This window comes from Thermobia domestica, chromosome 5, assembly GCF_964235325.1.
Source record: "Thermobia domestica chromosome 5, izTheDome1.hap1.1, whole genome shotgun sequence".
Taxonomy (NCBI): domain Eukaryota; kingdom Metazoa; phylum Arthropoda; class Insecta; order Zygentoma; family Lepismatidae; genus Thermobia; species Thermobia domestica.
In genome coordinates this window covers 251427506-251452585 of record NC_137458.1, presented here as the reverse complement: position 1 = coordinate 251452585, position 25080 = coordinate 251427506, and the positions used below count along the sequence as shown (strand labels likewise).

Genomic DNA, 25080 nt, shown 5'->3' with positions numbered 1-25080 from the left:
AAATAAGCATCTTGAAAGCAACTCTTATTTGTAAAAGGATACATAATGATAGCTTTTGGCTGTTGCAATGGTCTGTCCAAGAAGCTTGATAAAAATTTAGCATAGCAACGAAAGCTGCTTCTCTTATACGTTAAAAAAAACTTCGATAAAATGAGTGTAGAGGGGTGCCGAATTCTACTTCGCCCCGGGCGCCGAAATCTCTAACTACGGCTCTGAGAGTGACACGTTGCATAGAAGTGTAGCAGGTGACACTAATTCAGCGCTGGACACTACCAGTGTTACCTAACCCAAGTGCGAGAAATTGCGTCTCTTTACTTTTTGACATCCCTCGTAGAATTAATGGTCAGTTTATTTAATTGATATTATCATAATTATGTTTTTAAAATGCTACCCAGCATAAAGTGCATTAGGTTTCTCTTTAGAGATATCAATTTCTGGGTAATTTCTTTACCTCGCTTCAGGTTATTCTGGTGTCATCGACACGTCCTTGATGTCATTGTCGTTATATATTGCAGATAATAATTTTGTTTCAGAATTTTTCATTATTCTTTATGACGTAATTATTCGTCAAGTAATCAGAGGAACATATAGATGGTGCTTATTACAGTAATTTTATAAAGTCTCACATTTTGCTTGTTGCAGCACATATGTAAATCTTTAGATCAAATTTTATGTCATTTCGTTTGTAGCAGCTCTGCTAATTGAAGGATGCAGTCATTTACTGGCCGGGGTTGAATAAAGTTTGAGAAACGAGATTGAAATTGAAAAGTGACTACGTAAGAATACCAAAGTACTAGCGACCTCCAAAATCACCCATGGCAAAGTGGCTAACTACTAGTTTTACCTTTGATACGTACCCCGCCCATTTTTCCATGCGGAGAGATCTCAAAATGGCTAAAGACGGACTTATCAAAACGCGTGATAAAGCAAAGATGATCCCCATAGCACTTTACCGTGTTATGCATGAATAAGTGCATGCTGCTTTTAATAAAAACCCTATTCAAAGCAGAGCAGCTCTAAATACCTCAGTATGACCTAGTGATCAACATTATGAAATAGTTGATGTGGCCTGCACTGTTTGACGAATTGAAAACTCCTGTTGGAAGTATTTTTAACAGTTAAAGAAAAGAGTAAACAATTAAAAGAATCGTCATAAGGGGTTAAAACAGGGATGCAAAAACCCCTCGCCCGTGGCGAGTGATTCATCGGGGTGGGCGAGTCACTATTATTTATTTCAAGCTGTAAAGACTGGGATGTGGACTAGGGGAGACCGGGGCTATTTGAGTTAAGGGGCTATTTGGGTCAAACTTAAGAAAAAATATCACTGCTCACTTAATATGCGCATCAGTGCGCTGAATTTGCATTCGTTTGTGAGTTCGTTGGTAAAGGAATGTTTGTATGTGTCGTTGATCTGCTGCTTTCTTATCAGTTGATGTAAATATGAGACTATTCTAAGCAAGGTGGATTGTAATACTTCGTATTTTGGTCTGATGTTAAATAATGTCTGTACAATATAAGGTGCTGAATCTGTGTAAACGCATATATTTGTAAAATTATTACCGTACGCGTAAAACAGAACGTCCGCATGTTATAATCGCCATTTTTGGCTCTCTCCGCTGCTTCATGTGAAAATAGTACGTTGCTGTGTAAATAGTGCAAAACGGGGTTATTTGAGTCGAAACAATTGGGGCTATTTGAGCCAATGGGGGCTATTTGAGTCAGGTATAAACTTACGTGAATATCTTTAATTTATGAATTTTAGTTTTGTATTTGTGGTTCAGCCTCCTATGAAATGCATGTATGTAGAACAAAACACTTCATTTTCTTTTTATATAGTACGAACTTGCAAATCAAAACATAAATACAGCAAGTGGAATAATGAAGATATGGAGAAGGCCATGCAAAGTGTAACAAAAAGTTATTTGAGTTTACTTGGAGCTTCACAGCTGTGTAATTTTTCGAAGGAAAGTGCAGTTCGAAAGAGTGAGACTAGTTTGGGTGATAATAATGGAACAATTCAATGTACAAAACCGAAAGTCGTAGGACACTCTACAATACTGACAGAAGAACAGGAGGAAGTTGGTGTTGCAAATTATGATTCTCACGGAAAAAGAACTAAGCTGCACCATGAAACGATTCGTAAAGCTGTGTATCGATATGTAACAATAAATCAAATTCTTATACATACCTTTTAGATACTAGCTGGTGAAGATTGGTATTCAAGTTTGATGAAAAGATATCTGAATTTATTATTACGAAAACCTGAGGGACTTTCAAGAGCTCGTGCTGAGAGCGTTAATAAGGAAGCAGGAGTCCGATTTTCAATTCTTGAAATCCGTTACTTCAACGGTTTCTCTCAACACAAAAACAACAGCGTATATACAATGTGGATGAAGCAAAGCCATTGCCAAGAAGGTGGGAGAATGGGTGGTATTTACGTTGAGAGAGGCAAAAATGTCACTATGACAGTCGCTTGGAACGCAGTTGGACAATACATCCCACAATTTATTATTTTAAAAATCAGCATATGAATGAAGAATTTGTAAACAATCTACCGCCGGCTTGTCAAGTTTCCTCATCAGATTGTGGTTACGTTAATAAAAAGTTGTTTGTTCGCTGGATCGAGTTTTTAGAAAAACTGGGCTGAGGGAAAATGTTTGTTAATTTTGGACGGACATATTTCTCACTGTTCGCTACAAACTCTCAAATTCTGTGAGAAACATGGCAATGAACTTTTGTGATTGCCACCTGACACCACTCATGTATTACAATATTACAACCACTGTATAGAACAATGTATTTTCTATGACATCAGTCTATCAGAGCCCGGAAGTTCAAGTGATAATCGAATTTTAAAAACCACTCTGAGAAATATAATTAAGAGTACATGGGATGTACGGTATATGATGGAGCAGCAAATCCATCATATGCTGTACAGTCACCCACATAAGTACCTGGACCCCTGACCGTTATAATTTCATTACTTGGGGTCCAGGTACTTTTGTGGGTGACTGTACAGTGATGTAAATTCTTCTCACACTTACATAAAATGTCAAACGTATCTTCACGAAGAAGAAGCAAAGTACAGATCTACTTACTTCTCCTGGAAATGTCCAACAGCTTCGCACGAAACAGAAGTTATAAACGGAGGGATCTGGTAAAGCTTGCTCGAAGACGAAAAGCATCAAGAAGACAAAAACAAATAGGCCTGTACCTTCAAGTGTTACGTTACACATTATGATGATAATGAGAACGAATCCGAGAACAATGAACCATGCAGATTCTGTAAGGTGAAATATTACTCTAAAGAATCTATGAGCGAAGAAGAATGTATTCGTTGCCAACATTGTAAACAGTGGTACCATGAGATATGTGTGGAACTTATGGGAAAAACAGTTTGTGTGCAACAAGTGCCTCTATTTTACACATTCCTTGATAACTTTCATTGTCTCGTACTTCAGAAGTTCGAGAAATTAGTGATTTCTCATAAGTTTGTATAAAAAATAATTTTCATGCACCTTGCTTTCTCCAGCACAAATTTTTGATTTTTATGTTACTATACACTTAATTTTAATTGACAACACTCGTTAAATTGATTTTGAATATAAATGTTATTGTGAGCTCATTGTTTATTTTAAAAGTTAAATTTGAACTATAGTTTCCATTATAGTGTATTCTTTTTATTATTAGACCTACTAAAAATTAATGTAGAAAATTAAAGCTATTCGAAATTTCTTTTTATATTACTCTGGCAGGAGTTCCCTTTGTTCTCATTTACTTTTACAAGTGTTTATTTCAAACAAAATAAGTCAAATCATTCTAAGATAAATCTATAGGTTTTAGTTATTATGTAACATATAAGAAAATTCAAAGTCTTGTATTATTATAATGCTGAAGGAGCTTTAGCTTATCCTGAACACCCTTTCCTAAAGAATTGCTTCACTTATTTTCTTTTACTATAAAGTTATGTTTTTACAAATTATATAGAAAAGAGTATAATTTAAGAATATACATGAAAACTAATGTAATTAATGTAAACAATGTTGATAAAGTGAAATATCAGTGAAATGGTGATAAAGTGAAATACCCAAATAGCCCCATGAGAAACCCAAATATCCCCGTGATTTTTACTAGTCTCAAATTCTGCCATTTTTATTTTAAATTTGTTTCCTGATTTAACATAATTTAACAGGTTCTTTATTCTTTAATATGTTGTACTATAATAATATACGTATATTATGATCTAATTATTTAAACTCTTAAGTGCGTAGTTTTTTTTTGGAAATTTTGAGTTTTCCCTTACTATACTCAAATAGCCCCGGTCTCCCCAAATAGCCCCGGATGCAAATTGGTTATTTGCATCCCTGGATTAAAAACTAAACCAGTTGAGAATGCTCCAAGAGCATTGCCAGAACGAACTTAATTTAATTTTTCTTATTAACTTCTACAGGCTTTAAAACAATTATTCTATGAACTTTATTATTATACTCATTAAAGACTTCTTGTAAATCGTATCTATCCATCTATAATTTCCTTGGGTACTAAATTGTTTCCACATGTTTTGTTTAAGGGTTCTGTAGAAACGTTCTACGATATGTTGTTTTACGAGAACACGTGCTCAAAATGGAGGGCTCAAAATTGAAAAATTCGCAAATATCTCTCTATGATTTATGGTTCCCGAGAGATGGTTCCTTAAATCTCCCGAAATCCGAACATTTTGGGCCAATATCTGGGGAACGGTGGCCAGTTGGCTATTGGCCAACCACTTGAGCTCCCACCAGCATAGGCGGATCTAGAAGGTAAAAACTGGGGGGGGGGCTAGTCAGAACCCAGACTATGATAAGTATGTTATGAGTTTACTATAAACTTTAAAAAATATAAATAAACCTAAAATTATTTTTGTTACTGATAAAACTGGGGGGGCCTAGACCCCCCGGCCCCTTGCTATATCCGCCAGTGCCCACTAGGAATCAAACTTGAATTTTTCACGTTGGAGTAAACGTTAGAGACAAGAGGAGAAGAATATATTATAAGTATATATGTTCTAATGAACTATATTACATATCTGTGATATATATATATATATACATACATATATATATATATATATATATATATATATATATATATATATATATATATATATATATATATATATATCAATTTCTTGCATTCAAAAATGGATGCTCTTTGTCAGTAGAATGCAGATTCATTTACAAAAGAAGCTTGCCTTGCCAGAATTCGAACCTATGTTAAAACAATAAACATTAGCATGCGAAACCTTTACTTTATCCACGAAACTGCATGATTATTAGCCAATTTCTTTCTGTTTCTTTTTCATTTTTCTATTGACCGTGTACTTTGCACATGTTTTAATATCTTATCATGAAGTATGCCGGTTTTTACTTTTTTTTATTTATTCAGACATTTTATGATTGTTCTCTAAGTTTCCACTTGAATATTTAGTTGGAGGCAATGTCCAAATGTCCATAGGTCTATTTCTGTTAGAGAACAGCACATTGTTCTGTAGTGAAATGGAGCGAGAATAGATATCCTTTTTGAATACCATCATTCTAGTTTGGAACTTCTTGCGGAAAATAAAAGAAAAATTTTGACCAAAATAATATCGCAGTATAATAAGATATTTTGCCAAAACATTAACTCTATTATTTATTAGTTAGTATATGCTTTAGTCAAAATTTGTCTTTTATTTTAGATTTCCTTTGTAAGGAGATGCGAGGGACGTAACGACCTAGATTCAACTTATGATTTAGTCTCTGGAACGCATTAAGTATCACTGGAGGCAATGAAATCAACATTTGTCGGCTGTGTTGCTGTTGGGTGAACTCCATCTTGAAGTTTGATTTCAGTGTACTCTAGTGGTGTAAGAAGGCTGCAAGTAAACAAAAACCAAATGTTTTGTGTTAGTCTATTCATCTACATCTTATATTTCAACTATTCCAATAAGTTATGATTTAAGTTTTAGCATTCCTTTCAGCAGCGAGTCTATATGAGAAGTTCTGATTTTGTAACAACTTCAAATCAAGGAGTGTTTTCAGGGATAGGCTGTACATTATTCTTATGTCATTACTATACTGTTTATATTATTTCATTATCATGTTTAGTCAGAGGAAATATCGTTTCTATAGCTGTCACTGATATTTAGCCCCTGACAGAAATTTTTGTTGGGAGGGGTCCCAAGTTTGCGTGTGTTAGGAGGTGGTCAATACTACAGGGCACCACGTCCATGTAGTATTGAACCAGTGTTGCTCTACAAGAGAAAATACGATAAGTAATTATTAAGAATTGCCAATATATTGTCAGGAGAAAGAATTTGTAGAAATATTTTTTTATAAGAACAGAAAAAGCCTTAAAATATATAAAACGATAATCATGCCTGTTGTTATGTATGGTTGCGAAACATGGTCGCTTATTCTGAGGAAAGAACATAGACTGAAAGTACTTCAGAACAAGATCCTGGTACGAATATTCGGACCAAAGAAGAACGGGAATGGGGAATGGCGGAAACTTCATAACGACGAAATACATAATGTATACAGTTACCAAACATTGTTATGGTCATCAAGTCTAGGAGGCTCGGGTGGACAGGTCATGTAGCCAGGATGGAAGAAAGTAGGAACGCCTTCAAAGTCTTAACTGGAAGACCAATCGGAAAACGACCATTAGGAAGACCTAGGCGCAAATAGGAGGACAATATTAAGATGGACCTCACATAAATAGGAATCCAAAGTAGAAACTGGATCCAGTTGGCTAAGGACAGAAGTGAATGGAGAGTTTTTTGAACGCGGCATTGAACCTCCGGGTTCCATAGGCCATAAAGTTAGTTAAAGAAAAAGTGCAGATGAAATAGGAGATAACATCTTTGTACTACATCACTAATTTCACTGCTAAATAAGTATGGTTTTGTTAAGATAGTGTATAAATGTATGTAAAGCTACAAAGTTTAGGTGGATTCAGGAGACGATGGATCCTCTGTGTGGCTGTGTCCTAGGTCCCTGAAAATTACCGCAACACAAATATCGTACATTAAGCAAAAGGAAATAATTCTGATAATTCGTTTATTGCATTTTATTAAAAAAATGTACATATAAAACAATCATAATCGAACACAAACATACCATTCATACAAAAGTACATCGATTTTACATAAAGAAATAAAGTAAAAGATTCAGTAATAAAGTAACTGACACGCAATAGTGTGCATTATTACAAGAATACAAAATTTAAAAAAAAAAAAAAAAAAAAAACAGTTCAAAGAAAGTCTTACCGGAAGACAAAATATTTGTAAGCAAAACAGAAGTAAAGAAGTGTCTTGTTAAACGAAATTTAAACTTAACATGGTGGGGATTTTCTTAATAGTACTCAATGATGTCCTCTGTGAAGAATATTTATATTTCTTAGTACGCAAGATTACATGAATACCAATTTTGCATCTTATACAAATATATGCGACAAAGTCTCTGTGATGTTAGGGACATGCTATAACGCATGACTTCCAAACGTACAGTAATAATTTTACTCGTGTTGGCTCTAGTTTAAGTCTGACCAGGTAGACCAATTTACTGAGCTTGTAAGATGTGCTTTAATAATTTATAATAATGTAACTAAATCCTTCACAAAAAACATCCGTGAGTACAGTAATTTGATAACATAATGTATATACACGTGAAATACAACAACGGTAGAAAGTATTTACTAAGCTCATTCATTTCTCTGCTATTACTATTGCCCTTTTGATATTACCTATTATGTTCTTTCATTTGCATAGTATAGCTATTATCGTTTACATTCTATGCTATAGATTATTTCATTTGTATACTATACATACTTTGTACCCTTCAGATACTTTCTACTATGGTTGTTTTCGAGTCTATTAAGCTATATAAAATATACGCGTGAAATTATGTATGCGCATTGCTATTAATGAGAAGAAGAAAGTGCATTATTTACAAAGCCGCGTCTGATGAGACGTAAGTACTTTTTTTGTTTATATTTTTGATTTATTTGCAACATTTGTTTTTATTCGTTCCACAACCGTGAGCTATTTTACGTATCTTGATAACAATAATTACAAATATACATGGGTATTATTTTCAGATCTTATGGCAGAAAGAAAATATCTTTTTCTTCATTTTCCTTGGAATCGGTTTCTGCTTGGTCCACCAAATCCACCAGAAGGTGCAGCAGGACCGGGTCCAGCATTCTGGATCAATTGTAGAGATCGTGCGATAGCTTCTGGGATTGGAGGTGCAGTTGGAAGATGAGCTCCCTGTGGTTGGAAGCCATTTTCATCAGCAATGTAAGTGATTGTGTATGTTACGCCATCAGGTCCAACATAGGAGTATGAACCTTGTACTGTTTGGGCTTCAAATTCCTCACCTCTGCCTGCATTTTTCAAGTAGCCAGATTCTTCTTGTCTAGTACCATCACCAGTTTCGTAACTGTAACAGAAAAGAAATTAATTTAATAAAATAACTTTTATGTTCGAGGTTTGATGGTTTTCGTTGCACCTGAATGTAAAAATTGGTATGTGATTGATTGTCTCTGTTAATCATAACTTTTGAGCGTCCTGGGTTTTACACCGGGATTTACAGTTCATTTATTATCACGAGCCCCTTTATCGCATCCTCTTGCCAGCTACCCCAGCGAAAATAAAATTGATGAAGAAGGCATTCAGAAGAAAAAATGTACACACACAAAATTTATACACACACATGAATAGCACACAATATTTCGAGCTGAATAGAACAGGAATATGAGTATGGATAAAGTAGTGAAAACTGCTGTAAGGTCTCGAATATTCACTGCAGGAATAGAGACAATTAAATGATTAGAACGAAATGTCAATGATTAATTGTTGAAAAACGTAAAGGAGAAAAGACATTAGTTAAATAATTCAAATTTGATAACAACAGGGTGTAACAAAAACCGACTTAGAGACGTGATGGAAGTCAGGTAGAAAAAAGGAAGAAAAGTAAATAAATAAATGATAAGATGAAAAATGATATTAAGGAGAAACGGGAAAACTTCAATATAAGTACGAGGGCTGTCTAAAAAGTATCCGACCTTTGGCCAGAAAAATAGTTGCGAATACCTGACAGATTTGGAACCCTAATCCCCTTCAAAGTAGGCCCCTTGTGCTTCCACACACTTAGCCCACCGACCCTTCCACTGCTGGAAACACCGCTGGAAGTCTTCTTTTGGAATGTTGTTCAGCTCCGTCGTTGTGTTCCGCATTATGTCTTCTCTACTCTCAAAACGGGATCCCTTCAGAGGCGTCTTCAATTTTGGAAACAACCAGAAGTCACAAGGAGCCAGGTCTGGAGAGTAGGGAGGTTGGCGAACGGTTGTAATTCCATGTTTGGCTAAGAACGTGTGGATCAATTGGGATGAATGTGCTGGGGCATTGTCATGATGGACGTGCCAGTTCTTCGCTGTCCACATGTCTGGTCTTTTGCGCCGGACTGCGTCACGGAGTCTCCTGAGAATATCTTGATAGTACTACTTTGTCACTGTTTGTCCTTCCGGTGCGTACTCGTGATGCACAAGTCCACGGGCATCGAACAAACAGTCAGCAACACCTTGATTTTGCTTCGCACCTGCCGCGCTTTCTTCGGCCTTGGAGAATCGGGATGCTTCCATTGAGACGATTGTTGTTTTGTTTCTGGGTCGTATCCGTACACCTATGACTCATCTCCAGTTATCACGGAATTCAGATACCCAGGATCAGTGTTGGTGGTGTCCAGAAGGTCCTGTGCAACGTCAAAATGGGTGTCTTTTTATTCCTGAGACAACAACTTGGGTACAAATTTAGCAGCCACTCGTTTCATGTTCAAATCGTCACGCAAAATTGCATGTGCAGAATCTTTACTCACTCCAACATCTTCTGCAATCTCCCGCACTGTCAAACGGCGATCTGCCATCACCAGATTTCGCAGCCGCTCGACAACAGCTGCATTCCGAGCAGTTTGGGGCCTGCCGCTACGCTGCTCACTCTCGACTGATGTGCGGACATCTTTGAATCGGTTGAACCATTGTTTAATTTGTGTTACACCCATCGCATCTTCTCCAAACACCTGCTGAATCTTACGAATTGTTTGGCTTTGAGAATCACCCAGCCTTTGACAGAATTTGATGCAGTATCTTTGCTCAATTCGTTCAGTCATCTTGCGAGAAACACTAAATCCGACGAACACTACCAACAGCACCTCACTTCGCGACCACCAGCTCACGACTGGCACACGCGAACGCGGTGAAAAAAATCAAGCATGCGCATTAAGGTTCCTCCTTCCACAGTGCACGGTGGCCGCGCCTGAGAATCACTACTTTGCGTGGAAAAAATTAAGGTCGGATACTTTTTAGACAGGCCTCGTATATTGGAGATAGGAGGAACGGGAATATAATATAAATTCGTGACAAATAATTACCAACAAAAATATACTGTTTCTAAGGATAAATATAGGAAGTAAGTTCATAAAGTGCTTTCCCTTCCTAACTATAAGATTTTTTTCATTACTGATATTTGTAGTTGATACCAGGGGTAAAAGTGAGGGGAACACTCGGAAACGCTGTCCGCCCACTTTCAGAAAACTATTTATGGCGTCCCTCCACTTTCTAAAAAATTGCAATGGGCTAAGATAGGCACGGGGGACGGCGTCACGTCGCGCATCCCCTCTAACTTTTCAGATCCACTTTTACCACTGGTTGATGCTACATGATATTTGTCGTTTAAGATGGAACCTCCGCTGCACTCGTATAAGCACCTACCTTAAATCATATTTGAATTTATATATGTGATATAAGTTTGAAAATGTTTTTGTAAGTAGAACTATAGATATACTACATTGACTTGACACTTAGTCTTCCATCCCAAGCGCTGCAACCGGCTGAAGGAATTGCTATCCGCTCCCTCGCATAGCAACAGCTGAATCCTTATTGGTATGTCGAGGGTGTGAGCTTTAGTTCGCGTTTTTGCCATGGATCAAGACATTTTGGCAGCACTATAGCAGCTTTTATAATGTTTACGATATTTTGTCAACATCAGGAGTTGTTATTCTATTAAAGTAGTGGACATAGAGTTCGTGAACGTCGACGATTGATATTTTATGAAGTTATACGTAAATAGGAGCACATTTATAGTACTGCGACTTAGAGAAAGTGCTGGTAAGTAAATAGGCTATTTTAGGGAAAAAATAATTTATAGTTTCACGCCCCACAGTTATAACCCTTTAGGTTAAAGGATACGGCGAAAGTGGATCATCTTCTAAGCTTTTTCCCCCCTGCTATCTATGATCGATCCCGAATCCTTCTTTGATTCTTAATTTGGGAAACGTTTATCCTTATTTTTAAAGCACGACGTCTTAGTCTGTCAGTCATGCTTCTAATAGTTCATAGTTAAGCTAACAGTCACTAGTAGGGGCGCAATGGGTCAATGGTAGAACGTTCAATTCTGGTGCGAGGAGTCCCTGTGTCGATCCCAGCCCACACCAAATGAACTTCGTGGTTAACAAACGCCGTATGAGTGGTTTTTTCTCAGGATTCTTCAGTTTCATGTTAGTTACTTCATTGTACCATTAACATCCATCTCATCATCAGACTCCCTTTTAGCACTCAGTGCATAAATATGGGACGTTAAATTAAAAAAAGTTGTGGACATCTGCTCTCCCTCCTGTTTGACACCAAGAGATTCACTATCATCCATGCAATTTGCTGACGTGCCAAAGGCGTAGGTGTTGTAACTTGCATCTTATTAAAAGGGTAATAAAATTCGAAACCCTCCCTTGGGTACGTCACTACACAATTTTGAAATTTTCAGATGGAAAAATCTCTCTGGTTATATTGATACCAACTGAGTAATGATCACAACACGATTGTTCTGTTATTTAGATATAGACCTGCAGATATAGAATATACGCAAAAGGAAATTATCAGCTGAGAGACTGATATGGAGAATAACCAATCAAAATAGAAGTTCATGTTATTACGCTGATATGGGGAGACTGAAGGTAGGTAAACCTAGTTGGAGATTTCATAACAAATATTTACAATAGTAGCTAATAAATCAAATATAATCAAAACAATGTTAATAAATTGTTAAGAAGTAAAACCCAGGTTTCAGATTGAACGGCAATAAATTCCGTCCTATCTTAATAGTATTCTAAAGATAGACCTTAATCACTTACTCCATACAATAAGTAGATGCCAACTTTGATAGTATTACCTAATATATTAATTTGCTTTTAGACACCAATTCCATGCCTTTAAGAATTAGCTATATACGTATTCGTTGTAATTATCTTGTAAATACATAGCCTATAGTAAAATTACACTACCCTTGACTTGTTCTTCGTAACAAGCTAAACATTTCAGAATTTCTCATCCTTGGTCTCGCATATACACACGTACAAGCAAAACATGTCGCAAAGTTTTTCTTTTTCTCATAATCTGTCACTATTCGAGTTTGTAAGTACGAATGTAACATGTAATAATAATATGCTACAATTACTACGTGAGTGTTTTATTAGGATTTAATTTTGACAAATTATGGGAAAGATAGCAGTCTTGTGACATGATGCATAAATTAAAATTTCTCAGAACTTTCAAGGTTGTTGCATTTTATTATAATATTGTAATTTCCTTCACATTAAATTATGCCTTCCATTTACATACGAAAAAAGAAAGAACTGCATCTGAAAGTGCACCACATTCTTGTAAGAAACTGTATATGTGTTGGTGTGTATGTGTGTATTTCCTATATGATCTTAATTAGTAATTAGGAAATAGTGAAAGTAATTATAATAATCGCTGTTTCACAATATTCCTTTCCAGGAAGTCATCTTCTCATCATCAGTTGCGTTTTTTTTAAGAGTATTTTTAAAGATTATGTTTTGATAAGTGGGCGAAGGAAGGTTACTGGCCAGCATTATTTCTTTCAACAGCGAGGTTTCTCATTCAAATCCTACGTGACTGTAATGTTTAATTAAGTAAGGATTTTCTTAGCAGAATACTAACATTTTGTGTAGGGACCCCGATCCGTTATTACAAGGAGTAAATGCGTAAAGAGCATACTCTATGTGTCACTATTGAGAACAGACAAATGACTGTGTGTATATATAGTGTGATGGTTAACAGTATTTTCATATAAATAAATAGTACGGTACTTCTCCCAGCAAAATTTCTGGACTTGAAGATTTTGTCTACGAAAACTTAGCTCCGCGCGGACGTAGCTTCAAATTTACGTTCCAAAAGATTAGAAGCAGAAAACTTTGAATACAAGTGTCATCTAATAGAATAAAAAAGTCACATTGAACATACAATAAATAAAAAATAGTTAAAAATAAAATAATCAGATAGCCTATAACTTGTTTACGTAGTTAGTAAGAAAATAATCAGAGAGCCTGTAACTTATCTACGTAGTTAACAAGAAAATAATCAGATAGTCACTAACTTATCCATATAAGCCCTAGATCAAGAGAAAATAATCAGATAGCCACTAACTTATCCTTGTAGTTAAAAAGAAAATAATCACATAGCCTCTAATTTATTCTTGTAGTTAAAAAGAAAATAATCAGATAGCCTTGAACTTATTCATGTAGTTAAGAAGAAAATAATGAGATAGCCTCTAAGTTATCCTTGCAATTCAAAAGAAAATAATAAGAGAGCCTCTAATTTATCCATGTAGTTGAAAAGAAAATAAATCAGATAACATCTAACTTATCTCTTTAAAATAATAGATATATTATACATACTTGTAATTATATGATCCATCGAAGTTAACTTCATTGTTGTATGCTAGAATTGGAACTTGTTGACCTGGGGCGACGCTAGCGGGTCTTGATCCAGGGCGAAACTGAGGTTTAGCTACCGCTAAGGCCAACAAAGAAACAAACACCAACTGAAATAATAAATAAAATTAAAATTAAGTAATTATTTTATGCATCATAATGCATCTAACCTACAATGTAACCTCTCAACTTGGACACCAGTTTCAACTTTTTCTTAGAACCGGAGAAACTCCCTCGTTATCTTGCACACTCGACACACGTTTATAAGAAGTATGGACAGACGTTTTGTCCTATTTTTCTTTGTCGAGGTGGAAAAAGTAAAATAGCAATGTAAAATAATTATAATCCCTGCAGAGACGTGGGCTAATACAGCAAATGATTTTCTACAGAAAATGTGAACATCGAAGAATGGATATTTCTCTCAAGACGAGGAAGAAACTGAGGAGGATAGTTCGGAAATCCTTACACAAGAAATAGTAGTCAAGGAAAGTGCTATGGGATGTTAGGAAGTACTTGAACAAAATGCTTTCTCTAATCGTGTACTTGTACTAGTTGTAGGTTTGTTCGGTATTAGAAAAGGAATTGGAGATATGTGGATGGAGAGCAAGTTAAGAAAATAAGACAACAAACTGTCCTTACTGACTTTTCCAAAAGTCTTGATTTTTTTAATGGATTTCAAATTGATACAATGCAATTTCTACCATCTTCTAGCATTCGTTTTGAGTTTATATGTGCATGAATATCAAGTGTAAATTGAACTGTCTGTACCAAAACAGCTTAAGTTTTTTCAATTTTCCCAATATGATAAATTTTAAGCACTGGTATATACATTATGGTAGGAATCCATGCTAAAAAAAAAATGAAAATGAAATGAATATTTGAGTTTAACGTCCTACGATTATGCCCTTTAGGCTAAGGGAGACGATGATTAAAACAAGTGAATGATAATGGAAGAATTGGTGGAAGGAGAAAGTGGGAGAAAACGGGAGAACCCCTAGAAAACTCACAGACACGATGTTGTCCACCACAAACTTAATTGGTCAGGAATCAAACCAGGGGCCCCCACCCACCAGAGGTAAGCACTCTGCCACTGAGCCACCATCCCCCCCTACTGAAAAAAGCAAGAGAAGCAACATAGTGTCGAATTAAAACTTCTTTCTGAAGTGGTACGTTCTGAAAATTAATGGAAAGAGGTCTTTTTGAATTCCAGGAGTCCTCGTCACTTTGGTAGTTCTAATATGCGTATAGGTAAGTATTGAAAAATATAAAGTTCATTGTGTTGGTAAATAGGTGTGGCATCAGCTCAGGGGCAAGAGAAACCTAAATATTTCTGGATTCAACAGTAATACCTTGATTAGTTGATTTATATAGATTCAATTGAATACTAAATATAGTTATGTGAATGCAACATTTGTGAAGCAATAATAGTAATATCTTTCAAGCAACAAATATTAATATTTTAATCTAATATTCTCTTAAATACATTCACAGGATTGGACTTTTGTTCTTAATGTTTTTAGGCAGATTGTTAATACTGTGATTGAAAAAAACACTAGAAATTCGTTTCCTTAATATTTAAATTATTCCTAAAAGAGATGCGCAGATGTACAAACAAATTTTAAATTTTAGTTTTACTGTATTCTTCAAATACAATAGTATTCTTAAATATTAAATATAGCAAAATTAACAGAAATAAATGCAAATTAAACAAAAGTAAACGAAAAAAGGTAAACACACACACATTTAGGCTGGACATACGTTAGAATCTAAAGATTAACAAAGTTGAATAAAACAACGAAAATCGAGATTATAAAGAAGAAGGAAACAAAATTATTTAAAAAATCAAGTCTAGATATTTATATTAGCTATAGGAGAAAGCAGAAAAGGAACTAGAAAGAAAGAAAGAATAAATAAAAGCGACGGAAAAGGAAATAAATAAAAGAGGATAAATACAAATTAATGCATTTAAGGAATATTTGGAAGGGTAAAGAAAATATAAGTGAAGAAAATGAAGGGGAAGGTAAGCTTTTAAGATATAACTTAGGCAAGATAGGAATAAGAACTTTAATGAACGAACAGAAAAGAAAAGGAGGACTGAATTTAGAAAGTTGGAAATTACAGAATAACATTTAGTGAAGAAACTAATAAATAATAGAATATTATTTCAGGAAGTGTTGGAACAAAACAGAATGGTGATATAAAAATGAAAAAAAAAAAAAAACGAAATAATTAAAGTATAAAGCCTTCATCAAAGGAAGATAACAGATGAATTAAACAAAGGACAAAGATCGAAAGAAATGAGAAAAGGTGATATGCATTGTTTGCTAAAATGTCTAACATTCCAAACTCTACTGATGAATATTAATAACTTCACGTACAAAGCAAGAACGGTAAAGATGAAGATTCATCGGCCTTGACAATCCCATGAGGAGGAGAAATCATGACATGATTTTTTTTTTTCCTGTACGGAATCCATTATTTGGAACCACCTGCAAAGTATTTCGTAACTGGGTGTCGTTGGGTTAAATGTCACTTACCTTTCTGGTTCAGAAAGCAAGATACGCTTCTTTTTGTGTCACAAGGTTATCTCATCTTTCCATCAATAACTTCATCTTTATGTCAGAGCAACTAATATCAACATGGAAAGAACTGGTTGTATTCATAATGTACTCTGACGGAATAGAATTACAATCTACCTACGGAATCTTCCCGGTATATAAAGTGAAATAAAGTGAAATTTTTCGGTTGGAATAATAATAATAATAATAATAATAATAATAATAATAATAATAATAATAATAATAATAATAATAATAATAATAATAATAATAAATCCTGGTACTATTATCAAGGCCTATCATTGGGAGGACAAGATTAGAACCCTGCCCTAAAAGTCTTCAACTTATATCAAATAAAATGATACTGTAGAACATCTCTATGTCTTCCACCATCAGCATATTGAAAAGTGGCCAACTTAGGCAAGTGCTTAACTTACTGAAAATAAATTAGTTTTTAAGCAATTATTATTATAGATTTTAGCATGCACATTTTTTTTTTATTTGTACATATTTCTGGGCGTTATGAGAGATGACATTCTTCGGCAAGCACACTATCTAGTGAAATGGGAAAAAAGAAAAGAAGGAAGAAATCGGCCTGAGGCCTGTATAGGTACCACCCCGGCATTTACCTAGCGCGAATGAGGGACACCTAGGAAAAATCACCTGAAAGCTGTTATACCTTTTTGACCGAGTGTTACCACCTGGAATCAAATTCGGGGCCGCTGGCACCAAAGGCTAGAGTGTTAGTTACTACACTACGCGTTTCCATATACACATATTTGATACAATGAATAATTATAATCTTATAAACAATCAGAGCTCCCTTGAAGCTATATGGTTAGTATGAGTGTAGAACTTAAGCTCACCGGAAAAAATCTCCGGCAAAGAGCCCACTGTACATTAGCTCACTCCCAGTCTTGCGTTAGAAGTGTGGAGTAAAGTTCTCCAATAGTGGACATAAGCTCACTTAAAAATTAAATAATTCAACTTATAATTATTTTTAGATATAATTATACATTTGCTCAGTTCTACTTTTTGTAGTTATTAAATTAGACATTTCAGTTTCTCTTTCGCGAGTGTCTGTGTGTAGGCTACAAAAAGTCAATGATCGTTCAAATCTAGTTCACTTCAGAAATTATAATATTTAATGAACTATCTCCCTTTCACTTTAGACTAGAACTATGAAAAGTAAGTGTTCTCTAAGGAAATTTGGAACATATACGATGCTGCACTTAAGAGAACAGAAATGACAAATAACTTAAGTGAACGATGGAATCTTGAATTTTCCGATTTAGTAAAACGCAAGTCAATAATCCTTCTGGAAGGAAGGCTAGTGGCGTATTTAGGGGGGGGGGGCTTCCGGGCTTAAGCCCTAGCTCGAAATCTTACTTACTATAGTAAAGTATATGAAATATCTTGCAAAATTTTCACATTTTCAGGCAAAGCCCCACCCGAAAGTTAGCAAAGCCCCCCTTTCCCGAAACAAAATCGTAAATACGCCACTGGCTATGGGTGACATTAGAAATAATGAAACTATGTCCAGAACATTCATTCCGCAGCATCAATTAAGAGTCTTCACTTCAGCGAAATTAAACTACCGCTAATTTTAGAGTTTTTCAGTAATATCTTCAAAATAAATAAAAATATTCTAAAAGCACAAACGTAGCGAACTAGACAATAGACCTATGATTTTGCATGTGATACCGTTATCACAACTCGTCTATCTGCTTTCGATTTGCAATTGTAGATAGATTCAGCATTATTTGAGGGTTCTTCAAATAGTGGCATACCAAAAGCACATAGGTGAATTGTGGTAAAGGTATCACATGAAAAAACGTATTGTCTAGTTCACTACGTTTCTGCTTTTTGAATATTTTTATTTGTTCTGCAGATATTACAGAAAAACTCTAAAATTAGCGGTAGTTTAATTTCGCTATAGTGAAGACTCTTAAGAAATTTTACAGCAATATGCAGAAAAGGGAATATAGAATACTAAGTCAAAAGTTGTTGTTTCTGTGTGGAGAAGTTAAGAGATGGTAAAAGGGGTGTTAAGAGCTTTTTGCGAGCTATTGGTCATACTATCATCAGGTTTTAACTTCTTAAGTTGCAAATTGTGTAATTTACATTATGTATTGTATTTAAATTTATGTGTTTCAAATTTCATATTATATTCTACTTCGACGAAGTTATGCCGTACTATAGTGTGTTTCAAATCATGATGTCCGAAGCTAAGGGAAGAAATTCTACATAATCCTAATTCATGTGTACAGCTTTGTGAAGCAGTATGAAGGCTTCTTCCCTAAGCTTCTTGCAATCAAATTGATATTTTACCAATGTGTCCTCCCTCGAAAGCAGCCACTGCAGTGTACAGACTGAAGCTTGACTTTTTTCTTTTCTTTTTTTTTTTTTTTAGTTTGTTGCAGATCTACTGTAAAGACATTTAAACGAGAAAAATAATAACATAAAGTGGGAGAAGAATTTGTAAAGGACTCAACTGGATTCTAAATCGTCTAGGGAAATTGGCAGAAAACTAGAAAAATTCCAGTTAGTATAGCCAGCCGCTAGATTCGAACCTGGTACTTCCCGTTGAAAGCGTTAACAACATATTATTATGCCTAAAGTATTCTATTGATAGAAAGACTACTGAAACCAAACGTGTTTTTTTAATGTATATTTGCTTTGAATTGGACGACATAACATTATAGTAGCAAATCGCAAGTCCTATAAGGAAGAACAAGTACACTATTTTGTAACGCATTCAAGTTGGCATTATTCTTCGCTTAACTAACCCGTTTCCAAGTGCTTGACCTTGGCACTGAACTTTCGCTTTCAAGCGGTTACTTGTCACGTTGCCAAAATACTACTTTCACATTTCCTTTGATTTAGTTCTATCTAGAACGAAGAAATAAAGAAATCTCCTTAATATTACACAAAGGTATCAATAGTTCTGTCATTTACATTATCATTGGAAAATTCCTTGCAACGTGCGTACCTAATTTTTAGTGTGTCCTAAAGGGGAATGAAGTTCTTATAATCAAAATTAAGAAACAGCTATACAGAAAACCTACACATAGAGACTTTATTATTATTATTATTATTATTATTATTATTATTATTATTATTATTATTATTATTATTATTATTATTATTATTATTATTATTATTATTATTATTATTATTTTGTTCCAGCACAAATATATGTGTTTCTGCGGGACAAAACCCTCCCTTTTATGGACACACTCAGATACGGACAATCTTTCTATTCCCCTCATGTTTAATAAGCTCTTCAAATTGGAACGAAATTAATCTTAGTTCATTACGCATGTAGTACAGAAAATATTTCCTGCAATGTGAAAACAAATATACGATACAGAAGCGTAAAGAGAAAACTGCTTCTTCTTCTACAAAATCTTAAGTCAGTAACCCTGTGAATCAGCTGATTTAAGATTATTTTTCTCTCTGTCCGTAATCAATTGTGTTCTACTGGGAATCTTAGAAAATCTTGAATGCGTAGAAAGCAATTGTGGAGAGCCAGTCGTATGACTTTTTTTTTTCTGAACTTTCGTAATAGCGTTCCAGACTTTTAATATCCTTACCCAAGCCTTCAAGACTAAATCTGTAGGTTTGCACAAGGTTCCATTTGTACGGCTGCAGACGAACTAAAGTCACAACAAACTTGCTAGTTCCTCGATTGCAAGCTTGTTTTAGAAAAAATTCAATGAAATCTTTTGAGTTTTACGTCCCACGGTTATGCCGGTTAGGCTAAAGGAGATGGTGATTATGAGAAATGAATGAAGTGGTGGAATGAAGAAAGTGGGAGGAAACGGGAGAACCCCGAGAAAACCCACGCACACGGTGTTTGTCCACCACAAAGTTCACTTGAGATCGAACCCGGAACCCCAAGCACCAGAGGTGAACGTTCTACCACTGAGCCACCTCGGCCCCAAGCTTGTTTTAGACTTGCCAATAATACTAACATAAGGCTTGCCTTAAAATCCCTTTAAATTGACATTTCTGTCAAGTATGACTTAAATTTTGCACTTGGCAAAGCCATACACAGAGAGTTCTCTAAGAATAAGTCTATTCAAAGAGCATTAAGAGTCTTCATCCCGGGGAAATTAAAATACCGCTAATTTTACAGTAATTATGTGATATCTTCAAATAGATAAAAGATAATTGAAATATGGAACAAGAGCGCCCTAGACAATATTGTTTTGCGTGAGGTACCGTTATCACAAGTCATCTAGTGGCTTTATGTTTTCAGCTGTTTAGAAACGCGAAAATAAATGCCGATTTTCAAAATGGCTCGAAATCGAAAGCAGATAAGTGAGTTGTGATAACGGTTTCTCATGTAAAATGATATTGTCTAGGGCGCTCTTGTTCCAGGTTTCGATTATCTTTTATCTATTTGAAGATACCACATAATTGATGTAAAATTAGCGGTATTTTAATTTCGCCGGGATGAAGACTCTTAAGGGCAAATATTTTGTGTGTCCTAGACGTGTTTGCTTACCGAGTTTTCTCTTTGCTGGCAAATTCTTTTATTTTTTCTTGACGCTTGTAAGTACTGCTTCAACCCCATTTAAACACCCCTGAGACATTTTTGTTACTTTTTACTTCCTTTATCCCCCCCTAATAAGGCGATTCTTGAGTAAAGTATTTTAATATTATCCCAAATTAACTTTCGTACTTAACGTGTTTTTATATATATACTACATACAATTACTACGAGTTGTAAGTCATCTAAATTTATGTAACCTTTCTGTAAACGACACGTCTCAATTACGATTCTTATATCTCACTGTTGTTCGTTGTTCAGATATTTCACTGTACAACATAAGGCTATCAAAACTTGCTGTCTACATTAAAAAGAAATCATTTTCCGATTTCGAAATAAATTATTTACCGCATGTTCGTAAATACAAACCTGTCTTAGGTATTTTTAAATATACCACAGATTATTTTAAATTCTCTTAAAGCCGGTATGAATTTCGACACTTTAATTTACTACCGGTATGTCATACCGGCACATATAATCCCAAATTCGCTCACTAAAAGAACTAGGTTAATAATGCACCAAACTATTGTATTACAGTTTTCATACACATATATATGTTTAAAACAACATAATAACATAACATTTGCTGTTTTGATTCAATGTTTGGTTACGTGAATTAAAGGTTTTTAAAATATGCAAGTTCCTAAATGCAACTGTTTCACTTTTGTATAACATGAATTACAATCAAAGAGCAATACATTACAAAGTACAGTATTCACAATTACTTTTACTGCTAACTTTGTACTATTTAATAGTTCTTCTTTCTACAAAATATGGAAATATTCTAAATTTATATTAAATATTTTTTCTGGTGCATTTGTATGAACACATAAAATGTCACTATATGTATTTGAGTTTAATGCCCATTTCTCGGAATAAGGTAAATAAAGAGTACGCAGTTTCAATCCACATATATCCACAATTATAAATAATAAAATGATATAATTGAGGGCTATGTGGCTAAGTGGTAGAGCGCTCACCTTCGGCGCATAAAGTCCCTGGTATGATCCCAACGTTCGCCAGTGGACTTTGTGGTGGACAAACGTTCGTTTCACCTCACTATCACACCATTCTCGTCCCTTAGAATTGGTGCATAGTCGTAAGTCCTAGGATTCGTAGGATGTTAAATTCTCTCTCTCACACACACAGAGAGAGGCACCCATATATATATATATATATATATATATATATATATATATATATATATATGGTGTTACAAAACAACACCGGCAACGATTGTTAGGTAATTCCTCGCACCAAGATAAGACAAAAAGTATAGACCGACCTGGCTGCACAAATGCTTCCTTTCGGAGTTATAGGCTGCCGAAAACTTGAAAAAAAAAAAAGAACTTTAAAGGGCCATAGCTGCAATATTATGGGACCTACCAAAGTCGGGTCAAGACTTCACTTGGGAACTAGTATGTGCCCTATCTAAATATCCATGTTTCAGAGACCTGAGGTACTTCCGCAACAATCTTTATATAGAGATAGTTGATGAGTACTTCAAATTATATGATCGTATTATAAAGATTGTTGTGGAAGTATCGCAGGATTCTGAAACATGGATATTTGGATATATAAGGACAAGTATTATTAAATTACGTTTCTACAAAATAATGGAAGAATGCAAGGGTTCCCCTCCGCCCTTGGTCTATGAGCCACCAATTCTAAATTCCTCTAATATCCTCTTCCAAACGGAACATCTACTTTTAATTTAATTAAAGTGTTTTTTCTTTTTAATAGCAAACAACCTTCACCGCTGATCTAGTGGCTAGACGTGCGCGCATTTGTTGCAGGTGGTTCCGAGTTCGATTCAAAAGCACAGAATATTTAAATGTACAATTATTCAATTTCATCAAGCATCCGTCTCCTATACTATGGTACTTTAAAAGATTTAATTTGAATTCAAACCATTTCAAGAGTAACCTCTCCGCCACGTTACGTAGTCGATTGAAATTTGTTATATTAGTTTCTAGTGTGTGTGTGTGTTAGTGTTCTATTTTTCACCCCTTTCAAAATTTTAAAAACTAGCTAGACCATGGCCTATTCGAGGGCATCCTTCATTTAAGTGAAAAATCTAAGCATATATCGGCTATCTGTAAAAATCCCTGGTATTGGATAGTAAGTTAAAATATAACCACGAAAATTGCCATGCAGTATGGCAAACATATTTATAACTTGATAGTCACCAAACATTATTTCGGTGCGAGAGACCCGGGTTCCATTTCCATTTAAGAAACCATGAGACCCGACGTTAATCTGTAGATAAACGTCCCATATAGCGTTGGTGTTGGAAGACGACATTTGACTCCAGACCAATCATTGATATCCACTACCTTAACTTTTCGAGCCGATAAAAAATGAAAAATAAACCTTTTTACGTTCACCTCAAAAATAGAAACCATAATTTGTTAACCAGAACACAGATAAAACTGGTGGAAAAGATGTGTGTATAATAAATTAATAAGAGTTTGTCTTTCCATTTCTGATTTGATATTTTAGGTGTTTTGATTTCTCTGAGGAGGATAATAATTATCAGAAAAGAAGCTGCTATATCTAAGTATTTCAAATGGGTGCTTTTACTTACCATGTGGATTTCTAAATTAGTGCTTTAGAAACTTAGGTTAGAAACAAAATCTATTAAAATCTCATAAAGCTTACTATAGTCAACGTTACACTTTATGATGCTCCTGTATACTATTGTAAGTCAGTGAAACTACAGAAAACGGCACAAATTAAGTGCTAGTTTGGGAATCTAAACTGGAACTCCAACTATCACTAACATTGCCTATCCTATCCTTTCGGCTGAAATTTCAATTCGAAATTTCACTATTTACTGATGATATAGCCCACTCAATGGGTAGCTAGTTGGAGTTTTGCACCCCCCTTTTTATTGTTATGTTAAGTTTAACGTTCCGTCCAGCAGTGAGACTATATGAGGAGCTACAGATTAATGTGAAATCCAAACCACATGAGCTCCCACCGGGAATCGTACCCTGGTCTCCCACGCTAAAGGCAAGTATGCTAACTGCTTAGCCACCACAGAAAAGCTCAGCATCCCCTTTCAACATCAAGGCTACTGTAAGATGGGATCCAAACCGCTCTAATACATTTGAATCGGTGAGTTCGAAAATCGGTCATCTCCATTAAAGCTAATTTGAGACGAGCGACAAAGAAAACTAAATTAGTCAATACATATCTGACATATAGAGCTATTTTCATTTTCATCGACTGTCCAAAAATGAAGACAGTCCTATAATATGTCAGATATATATTGACTAATTTAGTTTAGTTTGTCGCTTGTTTCAAATTAGCTTCGATAGAGATGACCGGTTTTCGAACTCAACGATTCATTTAAACTTAAGGCTGTTCCATCAAGAATCGAACTCGGGATCCCATACAAAGGTACACGCGCTAAGCACTAGATAAGCGGAGAAGGCTAGAAGGTCCAGGTTCTCTTCCCGAAGACTTTGTTCCTTTGCCTTTCCACTAAACGGAAATTTTTGCACAAAAAATGACACTAGTCCAAATCGAATCCACGTAGTCCAATGTGATTAATACAGAACTGGCTGGTTTTTGACACTAGCACTAGGATGTCCAAAAATGTCTCAAATATAGTATACCAGTTTATCATCTCCACTAACACATAACCAGTAATCGTAAAGATGACCTTTCAAACGAGTATCCACATACTGTCACTACGATAAAGACAAAAATAAACGATAAAGAAAATAGTATAATAAACAAGAAACACGAATCTTACCAGCTTCATCTTAAACGTGTCACGATTCTTGTATGTTTCTCAAATACAATTACAAGGAGATTTCTGAGAATTGTTCACCAAACAGTCTATAGATAGTAAGACAAGGAATGGAGATTGAAAGTAAAGTGATATTTTCATATGAGCTGCGCTGGTATTTATATGAAAATGCTGGATATAGGTGTGGATTCTTCATTGCCCACAGGCTCGTGAGATGGATGGATGTTCACGTACCTCCAGCAGCCCAAGAGGGGAGGTGGGGAAGGAGTAACTATGAAAGGAAAATTCTATTTTTTTTTTTATCTTTATTTCTTTTTTTGGTCAGTAGAAATAACTTGAATTGCTATTACAATGATGGGTGATTTACTGAAGTGTGTCAACCTTGCTCTTTTATGGACC

General features: G+C 35.1%; 1 protein-coding gene across 1 annotated transcript; it reads right to left on the bottom strand.

Annotated features, from left to right (window-relative positions):
* Positions 1-7065: 7065 nt before the first annotated feature.
* On the bottom strand, positions 7066-24839 carry LOC145686541 (endocuticle structural glycoprotein SgAbd-2-like). The gene is made up of 3 exons (XM_081759977.1): positions 24685-24839; positions 13770-13915; positions 7066-8462 (listed from the first exon to the last, which is right to left on the bottom strand). Exons 1-3 carry the CDS (start codon positions 24691-24693, stop codon positions 8150-8152), a joined length of 468 nt encoding a protein of 155 aa, XP_081616103.1. The 5' UTR covers positions 24694-24839; the 3' UTR covers positions 7066-8149.
* Positions 24840-25080: the final 241 nt, after the last annotated feature.